We start from the raw sequence: 26,458 nt of genomic DNA on the forward strand, positions 1-26,458 counted from the left end.
TTTTTTTTCACTTCCATTCTCTGTACCCAATTCGTGGTCTCTGCTGCTTTTACCTGCTTTTTAACTGTTGTGTATACCCCACGCTCCCCTACCGAATTTCCGTACGGCTTGGCCAGCTGTCTGGTCCCCCTCTCCACCGCGTGTCCATTCTCCTGATATAACGGTACCTAACCCTCTCGTGGTCCATTTTAAACGCCGATATAATAGCACCACCTACCGGCACGAGAAAATGCGCCTGTCCTCCTAACTGGCACCAACCACTTGTGGCCGAGTTGTCGGAAGCAGTGTCAAGAACTTGGCTACTTAATACACAGTTGCCACAAGTCAAGCAAAGAACACCGGACGAGCCTCATTACAAACATGGTACAATCACCGAGTAAATTTGCGGACGCCCTATTTTCCGGACCAGGCTGAACGTCCGGGCTCTCCGCCATGGCGGTGTTACGCGCTGCGTAGAGTCAATTTATAACACCCACCAAAATGTTCCGACGTTTCAAACCCTTCTCGTACGATTTTTCCGGACTTCGTTTGATATTTCAGTCAAAAGCTACTGAAAACGCAAAGATCACTGCACTTTTGTTTGTCTGTAGCCTCAAAACCTCGTCGCCTGCGTATCGCCAGCTTATCTCGAAGACTGTCTCGATAGCAGACACCGCTTGCTTCACCGTCCCACGTGCCGCATAGAGCAAAATAATCAGTCATAAGTCGCCACGGTGGTTTAATCGCATATTGTCGGTTGTGCTCATTGCGTCGCAGCTTGAAAAAGCGGTCTTGGTTTCATCGGCAGTTATTACCTATCACGCAGGAAGATGTTGACGAGTTGTTCAAGCCACATTGAAAGTAATGTTATTTTTCGTGTGAATTCGTTTTTCCGGGCTGCCCAATTTCCCGGACGCTATCTCGCCCCCTTCAGGGTGATAAAATCGGTAGGCGGCTGTTTAAGCTTTATTCAACAGAAACAGGGCTATAATGAAAATAAGGCCAGATTCTACGTTAAACCGATAGGGAAAAGCTCACACGACGCATGTAGGCGATGGCATCGGCTGTGGAGTACGGACGTCTGTGGTGACTAAAGGCAAGCCATCAGCGCTCCACATGGAGGCAATCGTGTCGTGAGCGCAACGCGGCTACTTCTACCGCTAACCAAGATTGTTTCAGTGGTCCTTACTGCTTACTGCTTTCAGAGGCTTTTACCACAGAAAGCTTGTGTCCTGCTTTTAAAATGGGAGCAACCTTTGCCTGCTTAATATCACCGGATATATTTTTTTGTTGTTTCAGTTCTGGGCGAAGGTCTTTCAGAGTGTGCTTGTTATTGATTGATATTTTTTTATTAGATCTTCTTTCGGGCATTTGTCATGCCCTTGTGGGTATTTGTTTGCCTATGCTATGCGTACCAGGGCATAGCCAAATGGTCCATACATCATGGTGTCCGGCAAGAATGCACAGGTTCCCAATTCCCCCATCCCGTACCATAAAACAGACAAAAAAAAAGTAATCTGATTTTCGTTGTCTCACCTTTATTTTTTTCTAATCAGGGCGCTTGGAAACAATCACAACACGCGGAAAACAGTGCTGTCAAACCGTTAATTCTTTAAATTACTACATAGGAATACTTCCCACGCGTCCACATCGTATTCACAGCTCTCATATTCTGTGCTATGTCCCGTAACCGAGTTAAGTCCGACAAAGCATCTAGTTTTTCTCAATGAGATTATGGAAGTGCACTAATAATCAATGTTCCTAATCACGACACGAAAACTTAAGTCGAGGCTGCTGTCTGGTCCTCAGCGGTGGGCACTGTCACTGGCTCCTTTGAAGATACTGCTGTCTTCTGCACAAAGTCCGTAATGATTATGTGGGGTCCACTGCTAACAGCCGCTGCTTCCTCGGTTGTTGCAGGTGCGCTTTCGTCGGCCGAAGTGGCGTCGACTTCTGCCACACTATCAATGGTGGTTGGGCTATCCGAAGCGGAAACGGGAAGGGTTTCGACAGAAGAGCTGCTAGTCTTCTGAACCGATATGACATCGTCTTGGGTGGTGTCAGGATCGACGGGCCTCACAATTTCTGTGCGCGTGATTGTCGTGATGACTTTTACGGTAGCCGACTCATCCCCACTTTGCGAACTCTCTGTGGCCTCACTTGGAACAACTGGCACTGGTCCAGTGGATACTTCGCTAGGGCTTTCGGTTGACGAGGAATCAGAACGTGGGGTGTCCGCCTCAGCTGGACGGCTGGCATCAGTGTCAGTGCTCAGTTCCGCTGCAGGCAATGTCTCTACGGATGTAGTGCGCGTTGTTTCGACCGACGTAAGATTGGCGTCAGCAACATTCGGATCAACGGGCCTCACAATTTCTTTACGCGTGATGGTAGTGATCACCTTGACGGTTGCGGGCTCGTCTGCAAGGGTTGTGCTCTCCACGCCCCCTTCAGTGACTTCAGCCGCCGGAAAGTGGGTGGTCACTTCCTCCTTTGTCTCCTCTTCGGGAGCATCTGGAAGAATCGACGAGGTGACTTCCGCCGCTTCCTCAGTCACCGCTTCACTCACAATCTCTTGGCTGCTCTTCTCGACAAAGACAACGGTTGCGCCGGTCGTTGCCGCTGTGGTTCCGTCGGCGCCAAAATCATTGTCTGAATTGGCATGCGTCGTGGTTTCCTCGACGGCAACCACACTTGCGACGGTGGCAGCAACAGATGCGTCGGTGGCAGTAACAGTGGCGTCGACGGCAGCTACAGTTGTGTCAACGGCAGGAACACTTGCTTTTTCGGCAGGAGCACTTGTGACAGCGTCAGCAATAGTAAGTGGTTCGTTCTCGTTAGTCACATCTACAACAGGGTGTGCAGTTACAACTACATCACTAGCGGTCTCTGATTCACTCCTGACTGTCCATGTAGTTTCTCCCGTTCTGGAGTCCTGCTTCTGATTGGCTGCTTCAGTTGTAACTGATTCTGGATCTGCACCAGCCGAGACAGATACATCGCTGGGCCCAGAACTTGCTTCAGTGCTCTCTTGCGTACCAATTGGTTCTGAAACGTGCTGTTCTGTTGTCTGGTCCTCGCTCCTTTTTTCATCCTGGTCCGTAGCAATCGCCTCGGCATTTGTGACGACAGTCGCTCCAGTTGCACTATCAGTGGAAGCAACCTGCGATGAGGAAGTTGATGCCTCACCGACTTCTTCGGTATGCCCTTCGACAGCATCTGTGAACTGGCCTGCAGTAGCTGTCGCGGCTGCTTCGTCTGTGGCAATAACCTCAGTGGCGCCATCTCCGTCGTTTTCAGTTACAGGTGACTCGTCTGCACTTTTCGGCGCATCGGTTTTGTCAGGTAGTTCCGTGTTTACCGCTGGCTCTGAAGATAGTTCTGATGAGGTTGGACTGGTGACGTGAGAATCGCTATGTTGTGACGTAATCGCCTCGACTGTGACAATGCCAGTATCTTCCGGTAACGCTTGGGTTGAAACAGTGGCCAAGTCTTCATGCACCGATTCCGCTGGTGCTGAGCTTGTGGCGGATGCCTGCTGTGGTTTCTGGGTTGTTCCCGCAATATTTTCTTCAGTAGCTACGTCCAAGACGGTGGTTTTCGTTTCTGCAACTACTACATCCGCTTCCTCGCTTCGAGAGGTTGTCGGGGTCTCCTTTTCTTGTCCACTTACTTCGAGGTCACCATTTGCTTGTGTTGATGGTTCAGCCCCGGAACCTTCCTCAGTGGTTGCGGCATCTGTCGATACTTCAGCTAGATGTTCTGTTGCAGAAGGAGCACTCGTACTTTCTGCAAACTCGTCCCGTGAGGCCTCCTCTCCCTTTGCCGTGCTCGTACTGAGCGCTGGTAAATCTGTGACAGCACTTTCGGTGTCGGTTCCAGTACGCGCCTCTCTGGACTCATCTGTCGATTCGGTGGATTCCTGCTGTTGGCCAGTCACGTCGACAATAGGGGCCGCGGTTGTACCACCGACTGTGTCAAAGTCAGTGAATCCTTCAGGTGTTCCAGCCTCTAAGCCATCGTTTGATGTGCTCGGCTTTTCGGGAAACTGTTCGTTTTGTTCGGTAGACCCAGGTAGGCTTGGTGACTTGGTGCTGACGGCAGCGTCCAGAGTTGTGCCCATTGGGAGATCGGTATCGTCTGCGGCCGTAGCACCCGTAACCAAGGAGCTGTCTTGGGATGCAGTCGTTAGCAAATCGTGGGTGACACTTGAGGGCGTGCCGGTAGAGTCGTCGCCTTCATGAGGCGTGGAAGGTTCTGCTGGGAGTGTTGCTGCACTTTCTGTCTCATCATTTTCACCAGCGGTCGATTGTACAGTGGTTGATGAAAAGTCGTCGGTGGTAAAAGTGCCTGCTGTGGTTGCTGCCCCAGCGGTGCTTTCTTTCTCTGCTGCAGGCGCCTCAGTGGTGGGAGGAAGGGGTTTACAAAATCCGCTAGAACAAAGGCCTGGAGTTGTCTTCTTTTTCTGAAATAAAATACGAAATCTGCTATTTAGTACAGGATCGCGTTTTCCAGTGATCAACTTCAAACTGTCAGAGATATCGCATTATAGAGGCGGGAAACCTATGTCTATCGTTGCGGCGTTCACCCCACACACGCGAACTAAATCTATGCATAATGTACTAGAAAGGAAAAACGGAAGAAAAAACAATAATGACAAATAGAGTGCTTGTCGAACTGAGTGCTTCTCTACCCTTGTTTCTGATACCTTCATTTCCGTGTTGCGACTTAAGTTTTTTAAGGTCAAACTAACCACGAATTCAACATTGTGCTGTGCTATGTTTCTTTCTCTGCAAAGCAGCTTGACCATAACAATGATGATGCGACAAGAAAACGCTACTTGTGGGTGGTATCCGGCCAGTTTCTTTCTGTTCTTGCCAGCGGCGACCACGGGACGAATCGCCACGGCGTTGCATATTCTGAGCGTCTCTCACAACGTAAAGGAGCATATCTCTCTGTCGTTTGGCGGTGCCGCCGAGAATAAAAAAAAAACCGATAAAGACAACAATTGGAAAAATATATACGAGCTGTGCGGCCACATAATGAAGGGCCTGAAAGCGGCAAAAAACAAACTAGTCGTCAAATACTTTAATAAGCTGGGTAACCTCATCGAACCTACGTTTCATCATTTCGGTAGGACAAAGTAACGGTACGTGTATATCTGAAGCCAAGTGGGGGTCACAAAAAAATGTGTTCGAGATAAGAGTAAGGAAGTGCTAGAACAACTTACAAACTTTTAGTTATATTACCGAGAGCTTAAGCCAAGCGTGAATAAATTAGGTGTGCTAAAAGTGTCAAGTTCAAAGGGTCAAGGGTCAACGACTGAGATTTAAAATTCACTTACACCGGTTAAGAAGAGCTTTCCCAAGGACATCGTCACTGACCTTATTACAGGAGAAATATTTGAGTTTTTTTTAACACGCCCTTTTTGTCAAGCCTCAACTAACATTTCTTAAACCAGTGTGTCCGTATGAGCAGCCTCTGTAGCAAATAATTTGAACTATTCAATGCTCGCATCATTTTTTAGGCATATATGTCGTGACACACGAAGTGGGAAGTACTTTACTGCACGCATGAGTACTACGTTAAGCTTAACCAGGGTACCCGCCACATCAGCCTTATTTAGGGTGGTGCATCGTTTCACTAATAAATGCGCCGCAGAACCGAACTTTTCAGCAGCTACTTTTCATGAGATGCCTATCCATACGTTTTTATGATAATATATTTGAGTGACATTTTCCACTGCAGATTTACCCGAGAAATAATCTATTGAGGTCATTAAACTGCTTAGTAGTACATTGCACTACTGCTCTACGCTATGCTTACCAGACAAGGCGTTCCATCTGCTTCGAACCCAATGCGTAGTCGGGGGTAGCCTTCACAGAGGTACCGGCAGCTGGTGACTTGTCCATTGATCTGTGAGGCGCACATAAAGCTGTGACTATGGGAATCGCTTTAATTAACGCGCTTATGCGGTGTCAGTTCTAGTCGTTGTAACGTTCAATGAATGTTCTGAAATTCTTTCCAAGATTAACAAAAGCTACATTACAAAATGTTTAAAAAGCAGACAAGAACGGAGTCTTACACAGGAGTCCCCATAGAGAAATACTGCGAATACGCAGCTTGATTAGAACTGCTGTATAATTCCTCAAGAAAGGAGCAGAAAATGAACCACGCTGAGAACCTCCTCAACTTCAACAAAAATCAGCCTCCTGCATGTTTAAAAACCAAATCTCTCTGTAACTACACAAAGCAGAGAGAAATTAAACTTAAACACGTGTACCAACAGCTTGTTCAGAACTCCCGGTGTAGGAAAAGATATGCTGTTTAAACCTTTCAGGTGATGCCAAATCTCACAACCCGTTTCTTTCGGTAATATAGAAACGTATGCCGCATCACATCAGTGAGACTAAATGGATATGAAGCTTAAAGTCAGTTTGCTGACTTTTTTATGTAGAGTGGTGTTTTTGGCGTCTTATAACCGTGTTTTGTTGCCTTAATTTTCGCAGCCCCGTTAGGTATCGCGTGAAGTGTTTGAACGCAATCGGTCTAAAGTCCCATTTTAAATATTTCTGAATTACGGCCTAAGATGGGGCAACACGTCTGTACACGAGGAGGACGAAACCTACCTTTGTTGTGCTTAAATATCTACCATAATCATTAAATTAGTGTGTGTACTTTTTTCATGCTAGGCTTACAATAAAACGCCGATAAATGCACGAATCATTTACGGAGCACTACGCAACGTAACATACTTTGTTTGGCACAGCTTTCAATCTATATCACTGGTTTCCTTGTCCCGTAAAATTTCCTTCTTTGCGCGTTGTTAATAAAAACACCTTCCAGAACAAGAGCTGATTCGCCAATAATTCACATTAACAAGTTTGAATTTCTAGAAACCCTTTAAAAAGTGCAGAATTCTAGCAGATTTAGCTCGTACAGACCCGTATTTCGACGGTGCGATCCACAACTGTCATTCGCTGGCAATGTTACGTATATTGGGGAAACAGTCGACAACACATCGGTGACTTCACATGAAATACTCAATTTTCCGTCACTTTCCCTCGCCCTCGAATGATGCTTACAGGAATACTTTACACAGCCGGAATTTACTTTAGGACCTCTTACATCGTAAACTATCCCTGAACACCTTCAAACCTAAAGTAGTAGCCAAGTTTTTACCCCTTTGATAATTAAAGCGAAAAGTGTTGGGCAAAGTAGATAAGCTTTTAGTAGTTTTAAGAAAACAGATTTCCTTTCGAAGGGACACTTTGCAAAACAACAAACACCATAGCATACAGGTATTCTTTGAAGCAGTCGTGAATGCCAGGGTAACTACCGACGGAAGATTTTTACGTTTCACTTTTTCCGAACCCCTAGTGTAAGAACGTTTAGTGCACATGAACGTAGTCAGGCGTAGTTGCGCCGTAACCAGGGTAAAGCGACTATTGAACGGTTTCTCGTGGTTTCCACATTTTTTCAGATTTAGTAGGTATGTTATTAAGGAAAGGAATGCATTTCTTAGCATTGCCGGCACTCGCCACGCCGGAAAGAAAGTGCGAAGCTCATTTCGTGGTCTACATTTTACCGTTTGTTTGACCCATCTTGGTAAAACTGTCTTCGCATTACGCGTTAACCTTGTCGTTCAGTTTGGTCCTTCAGGCTTTACGTCTGTCAGCTTTGGATCATTTTTAAACGTTTGCGATTCGTGCGTTGGGCAGGTCGTCATTCCTCCCACTCTTATTCCTCACGCCTAGTTTGATCATCTAGACATGGTCCATAAAACGTAAGGCACGTTTGTTGTATCATTGGACTAATCTACAACTATTGTGTGCGCAAACATTCGCTTGTGTGTTTGAAGAAATTCCATGAATTCCAGCATTACCTTAGCGTCCTTTTATAAATTCTGTTAGAAGCGTACACAAAAAATTCCCTCCACGGAAATTTATTCAGAAGAGTCATTCTCTTCCGTAGCGATTAAGCAGAACGCACACATGCAACACTATAGTCGCGTAATGTTGTCATGATTTTAAAATATTTGAGTTTCTTTCTTGCCAGAAAGCTTTAACCCACCTTACTGGTGTTTTTGCGGAGCCAGTCATACTTGAAGATTCTATCACTAGCTCTTTCCGTGAAACACTTTCGCAATCAGTTCCCCATTACTATCTTACCATAGATACCATCAAAATGTCACCTGTTTTTTCGCCCCTTAATCCAGCAGCAAACTCTCATTAAATTACTCAGGGAATGAATAGTCATCTTACCGTCTTTGCTGGAAAAGCTCTGTCGCACTTGACTCCAACAAATCCTGCAAGGAGAGAGACCATGCCTTGGATAAATAATAACCTCTCTTCTGCAACACCAGAAATACAAATGTCGATGCAAAAGTAAATAAACAAGATCAAGTATGCAAGCACTAATGTAAGAACACTTACTGTACCAATATGACGTCCCAATTTACGACGATACGGAATGTAGCGTACACACAAACACCCACACATATATATATAGATATGTGTGTGTGTGTGTGTGTGTGTGTGTGTGTGTGTGTGTGTGTGTGTGTGTGTGTGGGTGTGCGCGTGTGTGTAGCGAATCAGAATAGAAAATGAGGGGCTCGTTTAATTAGGACATAAATAAGGGAAGGAAGACAAGAAAGCCAAGGAAAGCAAAATGGAAACTGCGGAAGGTCATTAAGAATCAATGAATCATACAAAGTTTTTTTTAAAAAAGAGAACGAAAGTGGAGAAAAACATGCCCGCCGGGTGGGATCCGAAACCAGGTATTCTGGAGTATTCTGTAGGTCATGGGTTCGGATCCCACCCGGTGGGAATGTCTTTCTCAACTTTCTTTCTGTCAAAAAACTGTATCTGTTATATTAATAATAAATGACCTACCACATTCTCTCCTTTCCTTTCCTTGGCTTTCTTGACTGCCTTCCACTATTTATAAATATATGTGTATATGCACACCTGATGGCCGCGGATCGCGTTTTGTCTTGTACGCTTGTGCTTTGTACACTTGTCTTTCTGTTTGCATATTTCTTCGTAGACCTCACGCACAACTTACAATTTTCCGGGTCGATGCTTAATACATAAACACATTTGAGGGTTTGCGCACTAACCTACATGAAATAGGGCGGGTACGGGTATTGTGGATCAGGATCACCAATAGAAGTATGCATAGGGGATCTATTGTTACATGTAGTGCTTCTTTCTGTTCGGTCAATTCTACAATTAAGCGCAATATACTACATCTGGCAGTAAGAAAAAAATATCAATCCTATGACGTTCAGCATAGAGCACACGCACCTGGTACCCACGGAGACCTTGTTGCCGGGCCAGCGGTCACTGCTCCTTTAGTTTCCGAAGCGGTCACGGGATCTGTCACAGGAGCACCCGTAGCTGTAGTTGTGGTCAATCTCTGAGTAGTTCCATCTGTGTCAGGGTCCGCAGTGCTGCTTCCGGGCTGAGTAGCGAGAGGTTCCGTAGCTGAAGCCTCTGTCTGAACAGGCTCAGCGGCGGTAGTCGGTGCTTGAACCTCGACAGCCTTGCACACGCCTTGATCACAGTAGCCTCGTTGTCCTTGCCATCCCTGAGAGCATCCATGCATCACATTACAAGAAAGGTCATACAACTCAGACCACAAATTATGCCGAGATACCCGTGAACATATTGGCAATAAGAAGACGTTTTCCAGTATAAGTACTTTTATTATTCAAGTTCACAGACTCCCCGCCCATAAACTATGTGAAAGCCACTTAGTTACGGTCACTTACGTCCGCAATTACTTCACTAATAAAACACACCCTTCATTGCATTGGAGTAACGGCAGATGGATGTCTATCACGAAGTTGAAGTTTAACATATCAAGAGCAGCACATTGTTTTTATTGTATATTGTATTTTTATTGTATTTCTAAGCATATTGTAATTACAGTGTTTGTTCAGTCAAAGATGGCAGAAGGTTTTCTTACCCAGCATGGAGTGCCGTTGTCTTCCAAGGCTACGAACGCATTCTTGCGTCTCTTGCACACGAACGTGCATGACCGGACAGCACCGTCGACCTGCAGAGTTGCATCATTCTTAGAAACCATCAATTTTCTCTAAAAAAACGTGGTCATGCTGCTACTCCAAAAATGCAACCTGCTAAATTGGGTAATAAACCGGTTCGCTCTTATAGAGATAAGTTATAATCCAACTTTTCAATAACAAGTCTAGGCATGCAACATGCCTCACCGGAAAATTTTAAATGAATAAATCCCAGGCCGAATAAATACAGGCTGTAGTTCGTGTCAGATTAGCGTTCACTGGAATCCTTAAGTAGAATAAAGGTCAAACACCGTCTGTATTACGTAGACGAAAGTAGACCGGCGGTAGCAGTTTTTATTCAAGCCATTATTGTATGAAAGAATCTGAAACCATGGCCACACCTAGGTTACAATGCAATAAGCTACGTAAAAACCCATTTAAAATGCGCGTTTCCTTCTGGAGTAGATGGACTAACCTTGAAAGTTTCCCCAGCAGTACAAACAATGTTATGTTGAAATGTGAAAGAAAGTCTTAAAATAAAACCCTGTAAAATAACGCTGAACCATCGTGATGCAAATAAATATATAAGTGGTGGCTATGTATTGCTCTAAATATTGTCAAAAAGAAGTGCCCTGGAAATTAAGCCAGTACTCCCAGTTTCACCACCTCCGCACATTATCGTGACACTAACTGCTATCTTAACCTCTCCAAACGCCCCAGTGAACGGACGCACGGCTTACTCATGAAGAAGCCAAAGGTGCTGGCTCGCGTGTCATCGTTTGTCACTAAATGTTTATCCAAATGGGGGTGCTGAAGAGTAGGTTTCAAAGGTTTATAGGAATTTACACCAGAATGAAGGGTGTGGCCGAAGCCCGAGAACAACCTCTGTTGGTCAAACAAGAACGGCCCTTCAAAGTTGGGAGAATATTCGACTCACCATTTCCCTGCCCCGGTAGTTTCGGCATCTCAATAAGCGTGCAGATGTACCTTGTTTGCCTGTAATAGAAGCCGAATAAAAACCGATACAACCTATTACTTATTCCAAATGACGTATAATAAGGCTGAGCACAAACCTTCATAGAGCAGCCCATTGGAAACGTAATTAGTTACAAAGAAGTCCTGACAATGGGATTCATTTTAAAACGAAATTGTTTATATAGTACGCTGAAGTAGCTTCAATTCTCCATCCACAACACTATAATAAAGCCCCCAAGCACAAGAATATTGTCATCTATCTAATCAAGGGCCCTATTTTCGAAAATCAATTTTGGGGACCAAAAAGTTTGGCATGGTGTTGCAAATTTGCAACCAATAGTTAACCATCTGTGTTCCGCGGCTTGTTATTTGGTTTCTTTGTAATATGAGCCTGGAAGTCCTTGGCTATTTTGTAGCGCCATGTACTATATCTACGTGTGGAATAAGCCTCTTTCTCTAAAATCAGCTAAAAGTCACTTTATTTGCTGCACATTGAGTAACTGCAAGTGATGCTGTATTGAATAAACCATCCTTATAAAAACGAAATGGTCCTGCGGGATCTTGATCCAAGATGCCGTTATTTTGCCTTTATGATACTCAACATCAAGCCCACTTTGCTGAGTCCTCACGCGTGTCTTCAAGGCGCATGTGAAGTTGGCGTATTGCATACCGCTGAAGCACTAGCCTATACCACTGTAGCCTGTATAATTCTCGAAAACACAGCTGCCCATTGTTACAGCCATAAGATAGTTTCCGAACACCACATACAATACGCTGAATTACACAGGACTACTTTATCCTACAGTGCCAATTTACCACCAAAGCGATCAATTCTCAAGTAGTAGTTCTCTCCGCGATTGTTACTGGGTACGCCCGATTTTCTTCATAACAGTATACCAATTATGTTACTTGTGTTTTGTTTAGATTTCTCCAATTTCTGCGTCACTATTTATTATAGTTATCTGCATTACTCGAAATCTGCACCCAACAGCCGTTACATTTGCAATATGTCGAATTCAAGCACCGTAATTTCGCGCCTATTTACCTTCAACGTTGTTGTCTTCGTCTTGCAGAGATTTGGGTACAGGAACGGTCTTCTGGCAATGACCCAGGTAACAGAAACCTTGGCGCCATGAAGACTAAAATGTAAAGGAGGGGAAAATTAAAAGACAGAAGTCATAAACAATCAGAAGGTTCCACATACAGGCAAGGTTGTTCGAACAGATTGGGTGTTAGTTTGAACAGCCATATTACGCATTAATTCCTCATTAAAAACTTTAGGAGCATGACTACAGTCTAGTAAGACATCCTTTTCCCTCACCTGTAGTGGTAATCATGTGGGTATAATAGAACATGAACGCCCAGGGCACGTTTGGTGCTCCCTTTAAGTGCAGCAAAGCAGGACGTTTTTAAAGCGAAGTTTGTATACCTCACCGATTCCGATCGTCCCGTCACCAAAATGCACCGAAGGAAAGCTGACTTAACGCAATTGGTTTAAAAAACGAATATGATGATAAGCGAACGCATATCAAGGGTCCCCAAAAAAAAACGCTTCCCCAGGTCGGAATGGAACCTTCGCCCCGCGTTATGAAGCCGACGGTTATCCCACTGCACCACTCCGACACGGTCAAAGCAGTTTGGATTTGAGATATTGACTTTTACTCAGTTTGCATGAGAGGAAGCTTCGCGTTTTAACCACCTTTAGATTAAGAAAGCGGCTTCAATTTTTTTTCTCAGCGCTCCTGGTATAACCTGCTTAGTGCACTACTCGTCCGACACTTTTGTCAGGGCTTGCCAGAAAAACGTTTGGCTTGATCGACAATTGTACATTTCGACTAAGCGACTACCCCAAAATATCGCCGTGCCACGCCACCAGAAGCATTTGGCACAATCTGGGAAGCAAGAGCCACCTTGAGTGTTTCTGATGTCAGGTTAGCGTTATACCACAGTACAGCTGAGAAGGGCTGCACAGTAAGATATATTCCCCTACAAAGTCAGTTTTCCCGCACCATTAGTGATGAAAACAGCATTACCCGCAAGAGCCAGATTTGGTGCCTCTATAAAAGTTTGTAATACATGCCTCTCTAACCTGATATATTGCTGGATGAACTTGCGTTAAACTGTGGCCGAGTCCTATATGTTGCTTTTGCCTGAACGCACGATTGTTACTTTCAACCTTTCCTGTAGTCGACTTCTGGCAAACCGCAAACTTCAAAGAAGTTTGACTAATACCAGAGAATTGTTTTGGCAGGAATAGTGCCGATAGCAGTTTTGTTCTGCAGGGGGAAATTTCATAGCGATAGCTGTACGGCATTCACAATATCCAATAAGCGTGTTTACTCGCGAAAATAGAACTCGCCGCTCACAGGCGCCCTTTCATCCACCCGTGAGAGTGAAAATAAAGGTGGACCAATTTGCTTCTGACGGAGCAGTCAGGCCATCGCGATGATGGGTCGCCATTGCATGTTTAGTGTCTCCTGCCAGGACCAAAAGGTCTATTTCCCTTCTCTTGTCACTGTCTCTCGCGAAGTTTTTGAAGGCGATAATCTTTCATGGGCTACTTAAATGCAGAAACTTTGGTCTGTCTGTATGTCTGTTTGGCTGTTTGTCTGAGACTCCTTTCAGCCACTTGGCCAAAGTGAAACTGATTCTGCGCAATATTCTTATATACCCACAGCCAAATCTAAACATATAAGTCCGGGGGTAATCTTCATACTTGTCAACATCTTGGATAAGAACATAACATAACGCAAATGTGAGGCAGAAAATCAATACATAAGTGATATTTGCAGTGTTTCCGCATTAACAAAAACATGGATGCTTGGTTTATGCTATACAAATGAAATACTAAATCGAGTGCAGAGCGTCGTCGCCTGCTGTTGTCCGCACCACTACAGCTCCTGGTGGAATTTTGAGAATTCAGACGGTAACAATAAAGAAAGGTTCCAATCGATAGGCTCCACGTTCCGCTTAGAATGCATTTGCAGCAGGGCAACGTGGTTCTAGAAACATTGTAGTAGGGTGCGTCGAATCACGCAGGTCTCCGCCGTACGGCCGTGTTGGCATCGAGGCACCCTGCCTGGAGCAGTAGAACGTGTTAAATAAGTGGCTTGAGCAAACCTGTGGCGTGTTATCCTGGGAGGAACCAGACGGGAGAAGAACAGCATGAGAGGTGAGCGGGAAAGAGAAGGGAGGCGTTTACATGGCAGCAGCGGCAGTAGACTATCGGCTTTCGTCCGACATTTGCAACGAAAGGAGCAGATACGCAGCCATTAATTCCCTCTACCAACGTACTAAATAGGCGAAGTACTTAAACGACCTGTATCCCTACAAGTAGTATCGGACCTCACCGCTTGGATCTCTGCAAACACTACTGTTCTTCCCCTTAGGAAGTTTATTTGGAGTGCCCACCATCATTTCTGCGATGTGAACGCTGCACCCACGGTACTCGTGAGGCTGACTTCAAAAAGCGAATGCCCAAGCCAAGGCATGTGTGTTTTCTTGAATGGATGAACGCCGAGACTGGAAGTAGATTGGTGAATGTTGCAATGGTGCCTATGCCTTTAAATGTTACATGTGCTGAAGCGGTGTTTTGAGAGCTTTATGATACCGATACAATGTTTAGGAGGGTATTTGTGGTTAGTTAATAACCATTTCGCAAATGCTAGTTACTCGAAGTGAAATAATCTCGCTTAATTTTGAACCTCACCAATTTACACTTCAATAAGCATAAAATCCAAACTTTCGATTATTTTCTCAGTATGCATTGAGCAGAGTATTTTTTGTCCGTATTCATGCACATATTCAATGTTTTTACCGTGTTGGTTCAAGCAAAATATTTTACTGACAGATCTGAGCACGCCAATTATGATTTATTTTACTTGTTAGGTAGCAAAACGAAATTTTCTTGTATCATCAGAATGCCCATAGTTCTCCTTTCCTTTAGATTTGTTTTCCGGAAGCACTATTTGGGGTGCTTTAAGACCAAAAGAATAATTGCTTGTTAATTATTAGTTAATGTCACTAGGTTGATTTCAGAGTTTGATGTTGTATATATATACTATATATATTCCTGTTGTGTTATTTTCATGATCAAGTGCGGAGAGAGTATTAAGTAGTTTCTCGTTTTTTTCCACGTTGAGCTAGCAAGTGTGGTTGGTGCATTATAAAGACTTTCACCTGTTTCAACTATCAGAAGTGGATTGTGTTGTGACAAGGATATTCGCTTAATTCAACAAGCCAAACAACAAAGGTCTTCGCCATCATACGTACGAGTTCGCAGGGTGTTCCATCGACCTCGTTCTCGTGCCTAAGAGGCCAGCCCTGGCACAAGTACCGGCAGGTCCTCCTCACGCTCGTCGCCTGTAGGTTGAATGATCCAGCATAAGCAAAGAAGCTTTCAAGGGTCTGTCACAATAGCACTTGAGCTTGATGGAAGCGATCACCCTTCCTGTCGAACACACTACAGCACTCAGTACACCACTGAGCAAGGTGGTATGCAGGTCAAATTGGATTTAGGTTGTTGACAACAAATCGCCACATATTTTAAACATTCTTGCCAGTGTTCCCACACGATAGTTTAGTTAGAACGAATTTTAAGGTTGGTTGAACGCATACGGTGTGCATTTTACAAAGAATTCCATCTTTGAGGAGGAACATAACTACCCTCCATTAGTACCAGAATTAATGTTAATAAAGTCGCTCACGTATGCGCCCAACAGGGTTATTGGGGTAAACTTCACCGGCTTCACAAAAACATCAATTGCATTATGATATCACTTAAGAATTCTTGGAGGTTGTGCTACTGCGTATATTGCGGTAGTGGGCCTTTGATTGAGTCACCATTACATTAAAACAAATATTATTTCGTCTTTTAAAATGTTCATCAAATGTTCCACAGTATCCAACTTGTATAAGACATCACTACCTTCTTATGCTACAAATCATATATTCCTGTTGAGTCATTTGAAGTTTGATAGAGGTGGTCGCCTCCTCCAAAGTGCTGCTCGCGAATACGGCAACAATGTTTGCAAGCGACTTTTTCTATTTTTCATACTGAGCCCTTTTGTGCCAAATTATGTGACAATTTCATCCGTTTTTATCGCAGTCATCTGATTTGAAATAGCCTGAAAGTAATTATCGTGAATCCCCACTTCCCACAGACGCTGGAAGTTGAATTTGTGGTAACTCCGACATCCACGCAGTCAACGAAGTTAGGCTATTTCCGTATCTTTCTTGTTGCATGCCTTACGCCGTAATTGTCTTTTGCTTGCTTTTCACTTGTAAGAGATAGAGCTCACCGGATAGGCTCGGGGGCAACGTTGTCCTTCTACGGTTTGCGCTGGCCGCTTTTCACCTGAAAGGAACAAGGTAATGCAAGTACTGAGAACCACAAAACATAATTCCCAACCTTCTTCTCGCAGAAGATTATTGACTTTTCGTCCTAGACTGGGAGATCTGTTACCAGACACTCTAGTATATAGTATGACAACCAAATGTTTGTTGTGTCCGTGCGGTGACAGCGCAAAAGAGGAACTACACGGGCTCTTCCGCGCTTTTCGTCTCCATCTTACACTTGTCGCGCTTTGCCGAAAGCACGTCTTTAACACGCTGTTTTCTTAAGTTTAGTGAGCGAGGGCGCATTTCAACGTCTGTACGTTCGTGGGAAGCGTCCTTACGGTGAACTGTACACAGCGCAAGTCATCCCAGGGCATCTACGGGCATGAAATTGGTGCGCGTGCAGAGTAAAATGCTCTGCTTGACGCGGCTGGTATCCTGTCGGGAAAGAAACTTCTCCACCGTCTTTTTGAAAGTTTAGGTTTTACGTGTGAACGCTGCTCCTCGGTTATAAGTGGTGGCGTATTGGAGGGCTGCGGTTTTATGGGTGTTTTTAACCGGGGCTGCAGTCTTGGCACCGGGGAGTGTTCATAACAAAGAGGCCGCCGTGGCCTTAATCAAACCTCGGTGGTCGTGATCAGCAGAACAACAGCTCAGCTACTTTGCACCGCGGAGAGAAGGTGGTATTATCAGATATACCGCATGAAACGGTTAAATTAGTAGGTGCGACCAGAACGACTTGTTAAGAAGTATACATATTTGTTTGACGTCAATATGTATGCCGAAATGCAGATGAGTGAATACGTACATCTCAATTTAATTATCATTGTGCCATAAACAGAACAAATATCCAGTGCAGTTCCCGTTGCGCTTTGAATAAAGGTGAGGAGAGCCGCATGTGCCTAGTAGATCCCAGCCAGCGTGTTTGTATTTATTAATACATCTGGTTTTCTGCTATCATTCAGTTCAGAAGGACTGTATGTTTGTAATGTGGTATGTACATGTACTATACTAGCCTTGCAGGTATTGTACAATATCAGGTGTAAGTGGTCCTTTTTTTCCCGCTGAAGCTACACCTGGCCGATGCCGTCCGCTGTTGTTGGGGGGTACGGATGATGTCAGGCCAGCCAGGGATCTTATCATGCCCTAAACGTCGGGATATGATACATTTCTATATCAACATAGTTCTGGTATTACATGGCGCCGGAAATATCTGAATGCTTGCTTCAGAACGAGTTGATGTGATCATCCTTCTCTTTGGAAGAGTAAATAGAAACTTCGCGTTTTTATGCCCCTTTTAGCTAGGTTCTAGCATATGTCCTTCCCAGAATAGATGTATTTTGTTTAGAGGAAGGAACTTCTCCGCTCGGCCCCTTACGTAAACATCCCGCGGAAGAGTATTTTTTTATTGTTGTCAGCGGCTGTAGTTTTTTTTACCGAGCTCGGCGGCGCGGAGAGTTGAAACCGTACCTTCGCTGCCCGTAGGTTGTGCTTGTGAAGTTGTTGCGGGTGCCGCCGTTGACGCAACACGCGCGGCCGTCACCGGAGCTGGTGCCCACCAGGCCCTTCGGCATCGACCGGCGTAGCAGGTTCCCGGTTGCCACCGGTCCGCCTGGCATTTGGGAAAGAAGCGAACCAGAAACTTTCAATTGTGCGTCTGAGATTAATATTCAAGCTCTGTGAGAACTTGCACGCTGTAGGTCAGTGTCTGTAAGTAACGTAAATTTTTAAAGGTTTATTGGAGCCAGAATTTAATTGTGATTTATAAAAAATCACCCATTATTCCGCTTTCCACTCAATCGTTGTAAAAATCTTATTGTATCCCCCGAAAAAACTGAAGTCATACACCTGCATTGCATATACATATTTTCTATGCATTTTAACCCAGAGGCTAAAACTCCAATCAGAAATTGCACTAATAATAAATTAATTTTAAGCGGCTTTAGTGGTAGGAAAACTGAATACGTTGGAGAGGCATAGAGATACAAGCAGTTGACGTTGAGCCAGCGAGAATTCGACACGTGTCGCGGGGTCGCGCTTAGCAGATCATAGTTGTCGTTCACTGTCAAACGCACAAGTAGGGATTAGCCGTTCGGTGAAACACGTTTGGCGGGCACAGCGCTTCAACAATTCGTCATTAAAAGTAAATGAACAAAAAAACAAATAAATATAGTTCCTTGCGCCATCGGGAACCGCTGAATTCCAGAAGCATGCTTCTGCAGCGTTGCGTCAACCGCCCTTTTTCACACTTCACTCTTCTGCGCACTCTGGCAGGTACAAAACAGCCTGGCCGGTATAATGCACGAAGAGAGTTCGCGAAAACGATTACGGTGTTCAAGAAAACACAATTGACAATACTGAGTGCGAAAATGGGTCACTGAATATATCCCTTCTTGAGTGCCATCACGAAATGCAAGCGCCAGAGCGAGCCAGAGCGAGCGAAGAAGCGAGCGAGCACGTTTTATAGCAGCCAAAAAGAGAAGATGCAAGTTTGTTTTCTTCGAAACATTTGGTGTTTTATACTGCCCTAGTATACTTTTATACTTTATGCTGCCCTAGTACAGTATTGTAGTACACGAAGCTTTATTCACCGAGGAATTAAACAATTTGGGCCAAACTTTTAATTATCCGTCTGCACCGTTTTTTATGACGTCGGCAATGACGTGTCTAGGGCAAGTATATAAAACAAAAGTTAGTCTGTTGACTAAGGCTGCCGCCTACGGCAAAAGCGTATGTTTTGTTAGCCTGCTTACCGTCTACCTTCCAGATGGCGTAACGGTACCGCTCTAAGGGCGCTGTCCGCTCACGGTTTTTTTTCTGACCAGACTTCTACCTGATTTACTGTTACAATTGATAGTTATCCGTCGTGAAATATTGTGTGACTCAAGAGGAAGAGTCATGTAAGTAACCGTGGAGCTTATGCCAGTTGGCCAGTGTGGTGCCAGTCAAGTCCAACGCGCTCAATATATGGGCAGCGTCGGCCAGCAGTGTGCACACCGTGCGCACTACTGCTTCAATTGTGACGTTCCCGTACGTAAATGGCATTACTTACTCCAACATGATTACTCCAAATAGCTCTTTCTGCAACCTGATACACCCTGTTTAATTTGCGTTGGTTTTTGCCGGCCTCAGCCAATCGCAACAAGCTGCCCATCATACTTCATGATTCAAGTGCGGAAAAGTGGCTAGGCTGTCGCATGCTTACTATCTGTTTTCCTTATTATACAGCTCATTTTAGTCAATTTAGAGTTAAACGTCGTGCAAGTGTTATTCTAGAAAGGTAATATTTCGAATGAAGCAAAATTGAATTTTGTCGTTATGGTCCCTTTAGGCATTACCGTGGGCCTCCTGTACGAGAGTGACAATTATGCCGCTCAATCGGTTTGTAACATTCCTGGTTTAGAATAAGGCGTCATGGGGCAACCACATGGCTCCGAAATTAATTGATCACACTGTTTACTTGGTTCCTAAATTGGTGGTGAAGTCTCGACATCGAACTACGATGACACAAAACTATTGAAATGTCATCTCTATAAGAGAATGCCACTGGAGATAATTTAGGCTTTTCTAGGCTCTTCTGGAAGGGTTTCGACCTTATGAGCCGCCATTATTTTGTTTTAGTGATAGCTCTTAGCCTAATGGTTGTTAGCACTCGTGGTTTTACTTTTGTGTTGCAGCACCGCAAAGGTTGCTATTCAAAATGTATGTCTTGGACCCAACGTGGCACCCGCAAAACCAGTTTGGGGATTTTGTATGCAATGCTACAAATAAAACGTGCGTGTTCACCGACTGTTCCTCTTTTTTTCTGTCTCTGCTGCTTTACTTTTCATAATCTTGCGCAGCTTAGCCACTCCGCCGCTTTTTTATATTCCTGCGCATAAGCTCACTTTCTGTAATTGCACCTAATACTGCTGATCTGATACTTCTCTGCACGTAGTCAGCGTTCTTCCAAGTGCAACACAGGAACTGAAAATGTTGGGTATGCTGAAATGTAAATGCTTCCTGGTATCTTCCTGCAACCTTCAGCCGATGATGAGCCAAATGACAACAAGAAATAAGTCAGCTACTTACATAGCAAGGTGTACCGTCCTCTTCAAAGTTGTATCTAACTGGGAGCCCCACGCACACGTATCTACAAGCGTGGGCGTAGCCGTTGGTCTGCAAGAGGAATGCAAAAGAAGATTAAATATTTGACACACCCAGCAGCTCAATTAAAAGAGGGTTTGCCTCAGTTAGCTGACTATAGCTTCGTAGCAGTGTTTTTTTCTTGGTGGGACCTCCAACATTCCCCAGAGGTGTTCGGACCTATCTTTTCCGCATTTATACGCTATCAGATTGGTTTGTGAGAATTTAGGGGAAGTCTCCACACATCGCCCATACTGCCTGCGCAACCGGAGGGACAGACGTCGTGGTCGAAATTATGGAGTTATGTGCAGAGTCATTTACGTTCTATATATATCGTTTCTCCGTGCACATTACTGCGTTCCCTAGTGTCCACGGTTCACCTTATTCGGACTGTTATCATCATCGCTGATGTAACTCCGAAAGGGGGGCAATATTTCGTCGGATTCATAATTATAATTTAGCATCGATGTAAAACGACTATTATCACTCAGTAATGAATGTTAATTGACATTTTGTTTATTCACACATTTGTAACTTGCTCATGGAGATCTGTGGTGGGGCGGCAACCTAATTCTTGATGTAATTCCTGGCAGCCCACGTGATTCGTGGGATGCGCCAGATGCCCACATTTGCGACCCTGTTTCTCGCCATCTTAAGATAAAATTCCCGTCTGGGATCTTTCTACACCGCATCTGCGTGCAGATCTTATAGCGTCAGGAACTCGTTCTATAATTGCAAAGTTCGTGTCATATAAGACGAGTATGAGATATTTGTTATGAAGAAGAAAAACAAAAATATTTCTCTACGCGAATGCTTTTGCCGAGAAACGCTGCAATGGAGGAAAAGAGCTCATCTACTTTTGCGAGGCTGCTGACCAATATTTTTCTCTGCGCTTTCACGAGCTTGTAATGAACAAAAAAAGTACAACTCCTGTGCCGTCGCTGAAACGGTTTGCCAACTGGGGAAACACCGTTGGAGGGACTCATGCGGCTAAAATCTTATCTATAAGTGTTCCGTATCTATCTCCTGCGCGACACCCTGAAAGCACTTTCTCAGTCCTTGTACAAACACAGGAGAATGATTAACGAGCTCTCGCAGCTATTTTCTATCAGTGTCACATGCGCTGTCTAGGTTATCATTGGTACGAAAATGTGGTTCTCAGTAACAATAAATAAAAATGAAAAAGTCGATTGTGCAGACGCTTAACCCATCAGCCCCAGAAACCAGGCTGCTACAGAAGTGCATTGAAAAGAGCTATAGGCCAGTAGTGATGGAGGGAGAGCAAGCGTGTACGCCCAGTTACTTCACGGCAACTTCCTAGCGAATCCTGCCGTTTACACGAGAAACTGGTTTGCTATGCTTCTGTAGTTGCACGTGAACATAACCTTTAGGGGTGTAATGAGTACCTGAGGAGCTTTAGCGTGCGCCAAAATTTGGAACACACGGGCGTTTTCGCTTTTTGCCTCCTTAAGAAAAGCAGTCACCGCGGCCGTTATCCAACTCGCGTCGTTAGGCTCACAGGCACAATGTGATATTCACTGAGCCACGGCAGCGGTAAAGGAGACCTTTGCGCATGCGTCGGTTATTTAAATGACATTTCTGACCGGCTGAAGGCTTCGGTTATTAGAGTTGCTGCACGTTTATAACTCATTTGGCTTCTCACAAATTTTCATCGTCTTGAATCCATTATTAAGCGCCCCACTGGCCAGCTGAACTCCTCGGTTATAGGAGTCGCCGCATTTTTGGAACTCATTGAGCTTCGCTCAACTTTTTCGCCTCTTGAATTCATATTTCAGCGTGCTATAGGTTGCCTACTGCCCCCCCCCCCCCTCTTTTTGTGCCTAACTTCCTTTTACCCTTCACACATTATCCTTAACTTAATAGGAAGACTTTTCTTCTTTAAAGGAAACATTTTGTGCAGTATATTTTACTTCTTTCATGAAAAACTTAGACATGTGTTTTTGATCCGTAAAAAAAAACTCAGGAAATCATTTGTGGACTTCGCTGCCGACGCCAGCTGTTCATTTCTTCTTCCTTCCATAAACCTCCCAATAGTATTACAACATTTCAGAAACCGGCTACCCGCTCAATTTCAGCCTCAATTCTGCGTATTGGGAGGAATCACTCTCTCATTCGAGAACTAACTACGCGCGCCATAGGTCCTATTTTATATCGTTTTAATATTCATCAGAAGTTCTACCTGTTCACTCAGCCTTGAGGTTCCTGGAAATGCTGGGTAAATACGGAATGCGCATGGGTCGATAAGAGAAGGACCAAGAAATGGCGTAATGTTTTACGATACAGGTATACTCCACTTTTGTGAGCTATAATATTTAAATGGAGAACTAAACCCAGGTATCGGGAGAAGGTTGAAAGACGTAAAAGCAGGGCCTTACCTGTTTCACTGGGTAGGCTCGTTCGCAGTTTGGGTTCCTTGACGGCTGCCAATATTGCCGCCATGGGTTCCCGCCCCAGTACTGTTGCCCTGAAAAACACACGCAAAAATACAGTTAATGCTTGTCGGTTCTCGCAGCATTTTTAGAGCAAGCCTTCTCATCGCCTCTCGGATGACCATCTCACCTTTGCCCTTCTTATTTTTTTATGTGTCCCCGTCCTTCCCTCACCATCAATTTGCATACCCTTTCGTTTATGCCTTATGCCTGTCAAAGAGGTCTTACTTGGCATAAATTCCTTCAAATACTTACAGCTCTCCAAAAGCTTCTATTTGAATAAAAAACATATAAAGTTCTAGCTCTCCAAAAGCTTCTATTTGCCATTATTACTATGGTTGAAATATCAATAACTACCTTCGTAGGCGAAAAATGCTCTTAAGCATTCGTCTTCAGGCGGCGGCTGCTTTTCTGATGGAGGCGAAAAGCAAAAACGCCCGTGTGTACGAGATTTCGGCGCACGTTAAAGATACGCAGGTGGTCAAAATTAATCCGGAGCCCTCCACTACGGCGCCCCTCATCGCCTGCGTTGCGTCGCCGCCTTAAATCCTACAATCAATCAATCAATCAATCAATCAATCAATCAATCAATCAATCAATCAATCAATCAATCAATGAATCAGTTCATCTTCAGTAGAATCTGATCGCGCAACCGCAGGCAAAACGACTGTGTTACAACGTGATGCCGCCGACCTACGATCCGCAGGCGCTGCTAAAAAAATCAATATTGGCTCCATCTGGCATATTGGCGTGGTAGGGATAACCAGGGCAGATGTTTTAAGGCTAACGGAAAGTTCCTGCACGAACGAAAGAAAGGTGCTAGGCCAGCTGATGACGCCACAAGTTTGCCATACCTTTGGGATCTAAAAGTAGTGGTCGTCAGTATACCAAGACCTCCATTCGATATACCACTAATCGAAGAGACACATGACTCTAAAAATATTAAACGCAGCTCAGAGGGGGAGCAAGCATTTCTATTTTGAATACTTCGTGCCTTTCAAACGTGGGGATTCTTTCTTGAAATCTGGTTCTGCGTGTGCACTGAAGTTTCTCTCTCTATGAAATTCTACGGTGATCGCTTACTATGTAAATATCTACATTGAAACTTCAAATACTGAGTCATAACCTAATTTTGCCCTATACCTCACCGCGCGTTGGAAAAATGGGTACGTTTAATTTCATTAACTATCGTCGTTCCTCAGCCTTCATTATTCTAAATTTCTTTTTGTTAATTTTTAATCCGAAGTGTCTATAAATGCAGCCGCCACCAATATTCACATTCAATCCTGATACCAGTAAAACACCTTAGTCTTAACCTGCAACAATGCAGCCGTCACCAATATTCACATTCAATCCTGATACCCGTAAAACACCTTAGTCGTAACCTGCAACAATGGCATGCTGGCAGGTAACATGTCCAGTGCAAGAACACAAGCGGCAAGGGTGCAAACGCCACTTACATCTCAAGTATAGCGCGTAATCAAGCATTGCGGTCAAAAACAAGATTTATCAGGTTTTCCTATACGTCTAACGTTCATGTCACAGGATTTAGTTTTAACTTATTCTCTTTGAACCTTCAGAACGGCGGTACGCAGCGGCCCGTATTACGTACAACATAGTACACTCAAGAAAATTGAAGCTTCTGCATAAAACTTCTGCATTGTTGCATTAGTATGAAATGTTCCCCATAATTGTTGCCTCAATCTACGTTGATTTTAAAGTTATGTATTAATTACTTATTTTTGTGTACTTCGAAAAACGCTGCTCTCCTTCTCCATGCTACAAGCATGGTAACGCACCCCCAGGGCTCTGTCGTAGAGCCTTCTACGAAAACAATATACGTTTGCGGGTTTCTCAGCCAACAGAAGAACACGTAGAAGAATAACAAGGACTTAAAATAGTTTTTGTCCAGTTTCACGCACCTTCCGAGGCGGCTGGCAGGCAGATGACAACTGTCAGAAGACACGCTGCAAGAACCGCTCTCGTCATCTTCAGGTCGGGTCGATCGAGCGGCACAGCGCCGCGATGTTATCCTTGAGGTACCTCGACACCCTTCTGGAGCTCTCTGAGTCTTTATACTGCCCAGAAGACCGCCCGCACTGCGCGTCATAGCTTGCAATAACCGTGACGTCAAGATAGTTGGCTGTTATCTCGTCCTGCTGACTGTGCCGGAACCACTGTCGGCCCTTATCGGACGTCATTTATTTCGGGGCTTGTTTTCAGGCGACGGCATACTGGAAAGGACGCGTGTATCTTGACTACCGTCCCGTGTACTACCCTTTCTCAACCGCCTTCCACCTCTGAACTACGTCGTACGTGACGTCTCGCCTGCCACCTCGCCGTCCTAGCATCTTAAAACTGCCGTTTATAGACATCCGGCCTAAACTTCGGGGTCGCGCGAAGGCCGGCCATCATACACTGTTAAATATAAATGGCATTCACTGGTAGAGTGTGCAAAGTGATGATACAGCAACGCTAAAATTCAACGATCTTATCATGTTCCCCGTTAATTTTACCTACGTTTCCGCAACACATGCAATAATGAGGAATTTAGGTTGGGAGCTCAGCCGTAACCGTATCACTTATCGCTATTCACTGCAGGTACCGCTTCGCGGGGCCACTTGTAGGTTGGCGGTCAGCCTCGTTGGTTTTATTAGCAATAGACCATGAACTTCACCTTAGTGGTTTTGCACGTGCGCTGAAAGGAGCCATGAAGAGAAAATACAACTTCGTTTAATTTGAAAGAACTAGGATTCAGTATCTCACTCTGCTCCATTACAGCCACAAAAGATGTTTTTAACGAAAAAAAGCAAAAATTATTTAAAAACTTTCAAATTGCGCGCCACAGTGACGTGTTATGAGCAAGAATGACGTCATACGGGCCAACAATAAAACATGATTTTCAGTGCGTTAACGGCACGTTAGCATTCAAGTGATGCGGTCAAATGGAACTCGAGGCCCCATTACAGACGTCCAGACATGTGTCGTCGTGACAGGTCAGTTAGGCGGCCGCCAATCGCACAAACAAGGTTCCGTGACGTCATAGAAAAGTTGCGGGAAATTGACTAGGGGGTCGCGACTGCTTCACACGTTTTCTTTAATATCTCCGTTATTTGTTCGAAGATTGCGATGATATTGGTATCATTGTTATCGGGACTAAGCAGTCTTTCTAATAAACACAACTTGTATTTTGTCTTCATGGCTCCTTTAAGGGTTATAGAGGTCTTACTTATTCATCTTTGCTGATCGCCTTTTTTAAATGCAGAGCATTTCAGTAACTCATGATGTCACCCGCGTTGACGTCCGTAGTCCGCACCGTCGTTGTCCCTACTATATAAAAAAATACTATCCGGCACCCGGTTTCGATCCCTAGACCCTGCGGGCGGAATGCAATGTACATGGTGCTCTACCCACTGCGCCACAAAGCCGACACAGAATGGGACGCTACGAACGTGCCTTATATCGTTGACTCATTCAAATTACTGCTGACGAGCGCTCTCTCGTCAGCAGTTGCCACAAGTGCAACAACATTAACGTAACGCAAACTACTTAACGTCGTGCGCCCCCG

General features: G+C 44.6%; 1 protein-coding gene across 1 annotated transcript; it reads right to left on the reverse strand.

The window, feature by feature from the left end:
• Positions 1–1,495: 1,495 nt before the first annotated feature.
• Positions 1,496–24,971, reverse strand: LOC144146781 (uncharacterized). Its single transcript, XM_077678710.1, has 13 exons — positions 24,813–24,971; positions 22,837–22,925; positions 20,387–20,473; positions 17,786–17,927; positions 16,279–16,334; positions 15,251–15,340; positions 12,024–12,117; positions 10,941–10,999; positions 9,949–10,038; positions 9,285–9,567; positions 8,241–8,284; positions 5,803–5,892; positions 1,496–4,441 (listed from the first exon to the last, which is right to left on the reverse strand). The coding sequence occupies exons 1-13, from the start codon at positions 24,877–24,879 to the stop codon at positions 1,760–1,762; spliced, it is 3,873 nt and encodes a 1,290-aa protein (XP_077534836.1). The 5' UTR covers positions 24,880–24,971; the 3' UTR covers positions 1,496–1,759.
• Between the last annotated feature and the right edge of the window lie 1,487 nt (positions 24,972–26,458).

The sequence above is a fragment of the Haemaphysalis longicornis genome, unplaced genomic scaffold (assembly GCF_048455015.1).
Source record: "Haemaphysalis longicornis isolate Haplotype H1 unplaced genomic scaffold, Haemaphysalis longicornis Haplotype H1 scaffold_7, whole genome shotgun sequence".
In the NCBI taxonomy this organism is placed as follows: domain Eukaryota; kingdom Metazoa; phylum Arthropoda; class Arachnida; order Ixodida; family Ixodidae; genus Haemaphysalis; species Haemaphysalis longicornis.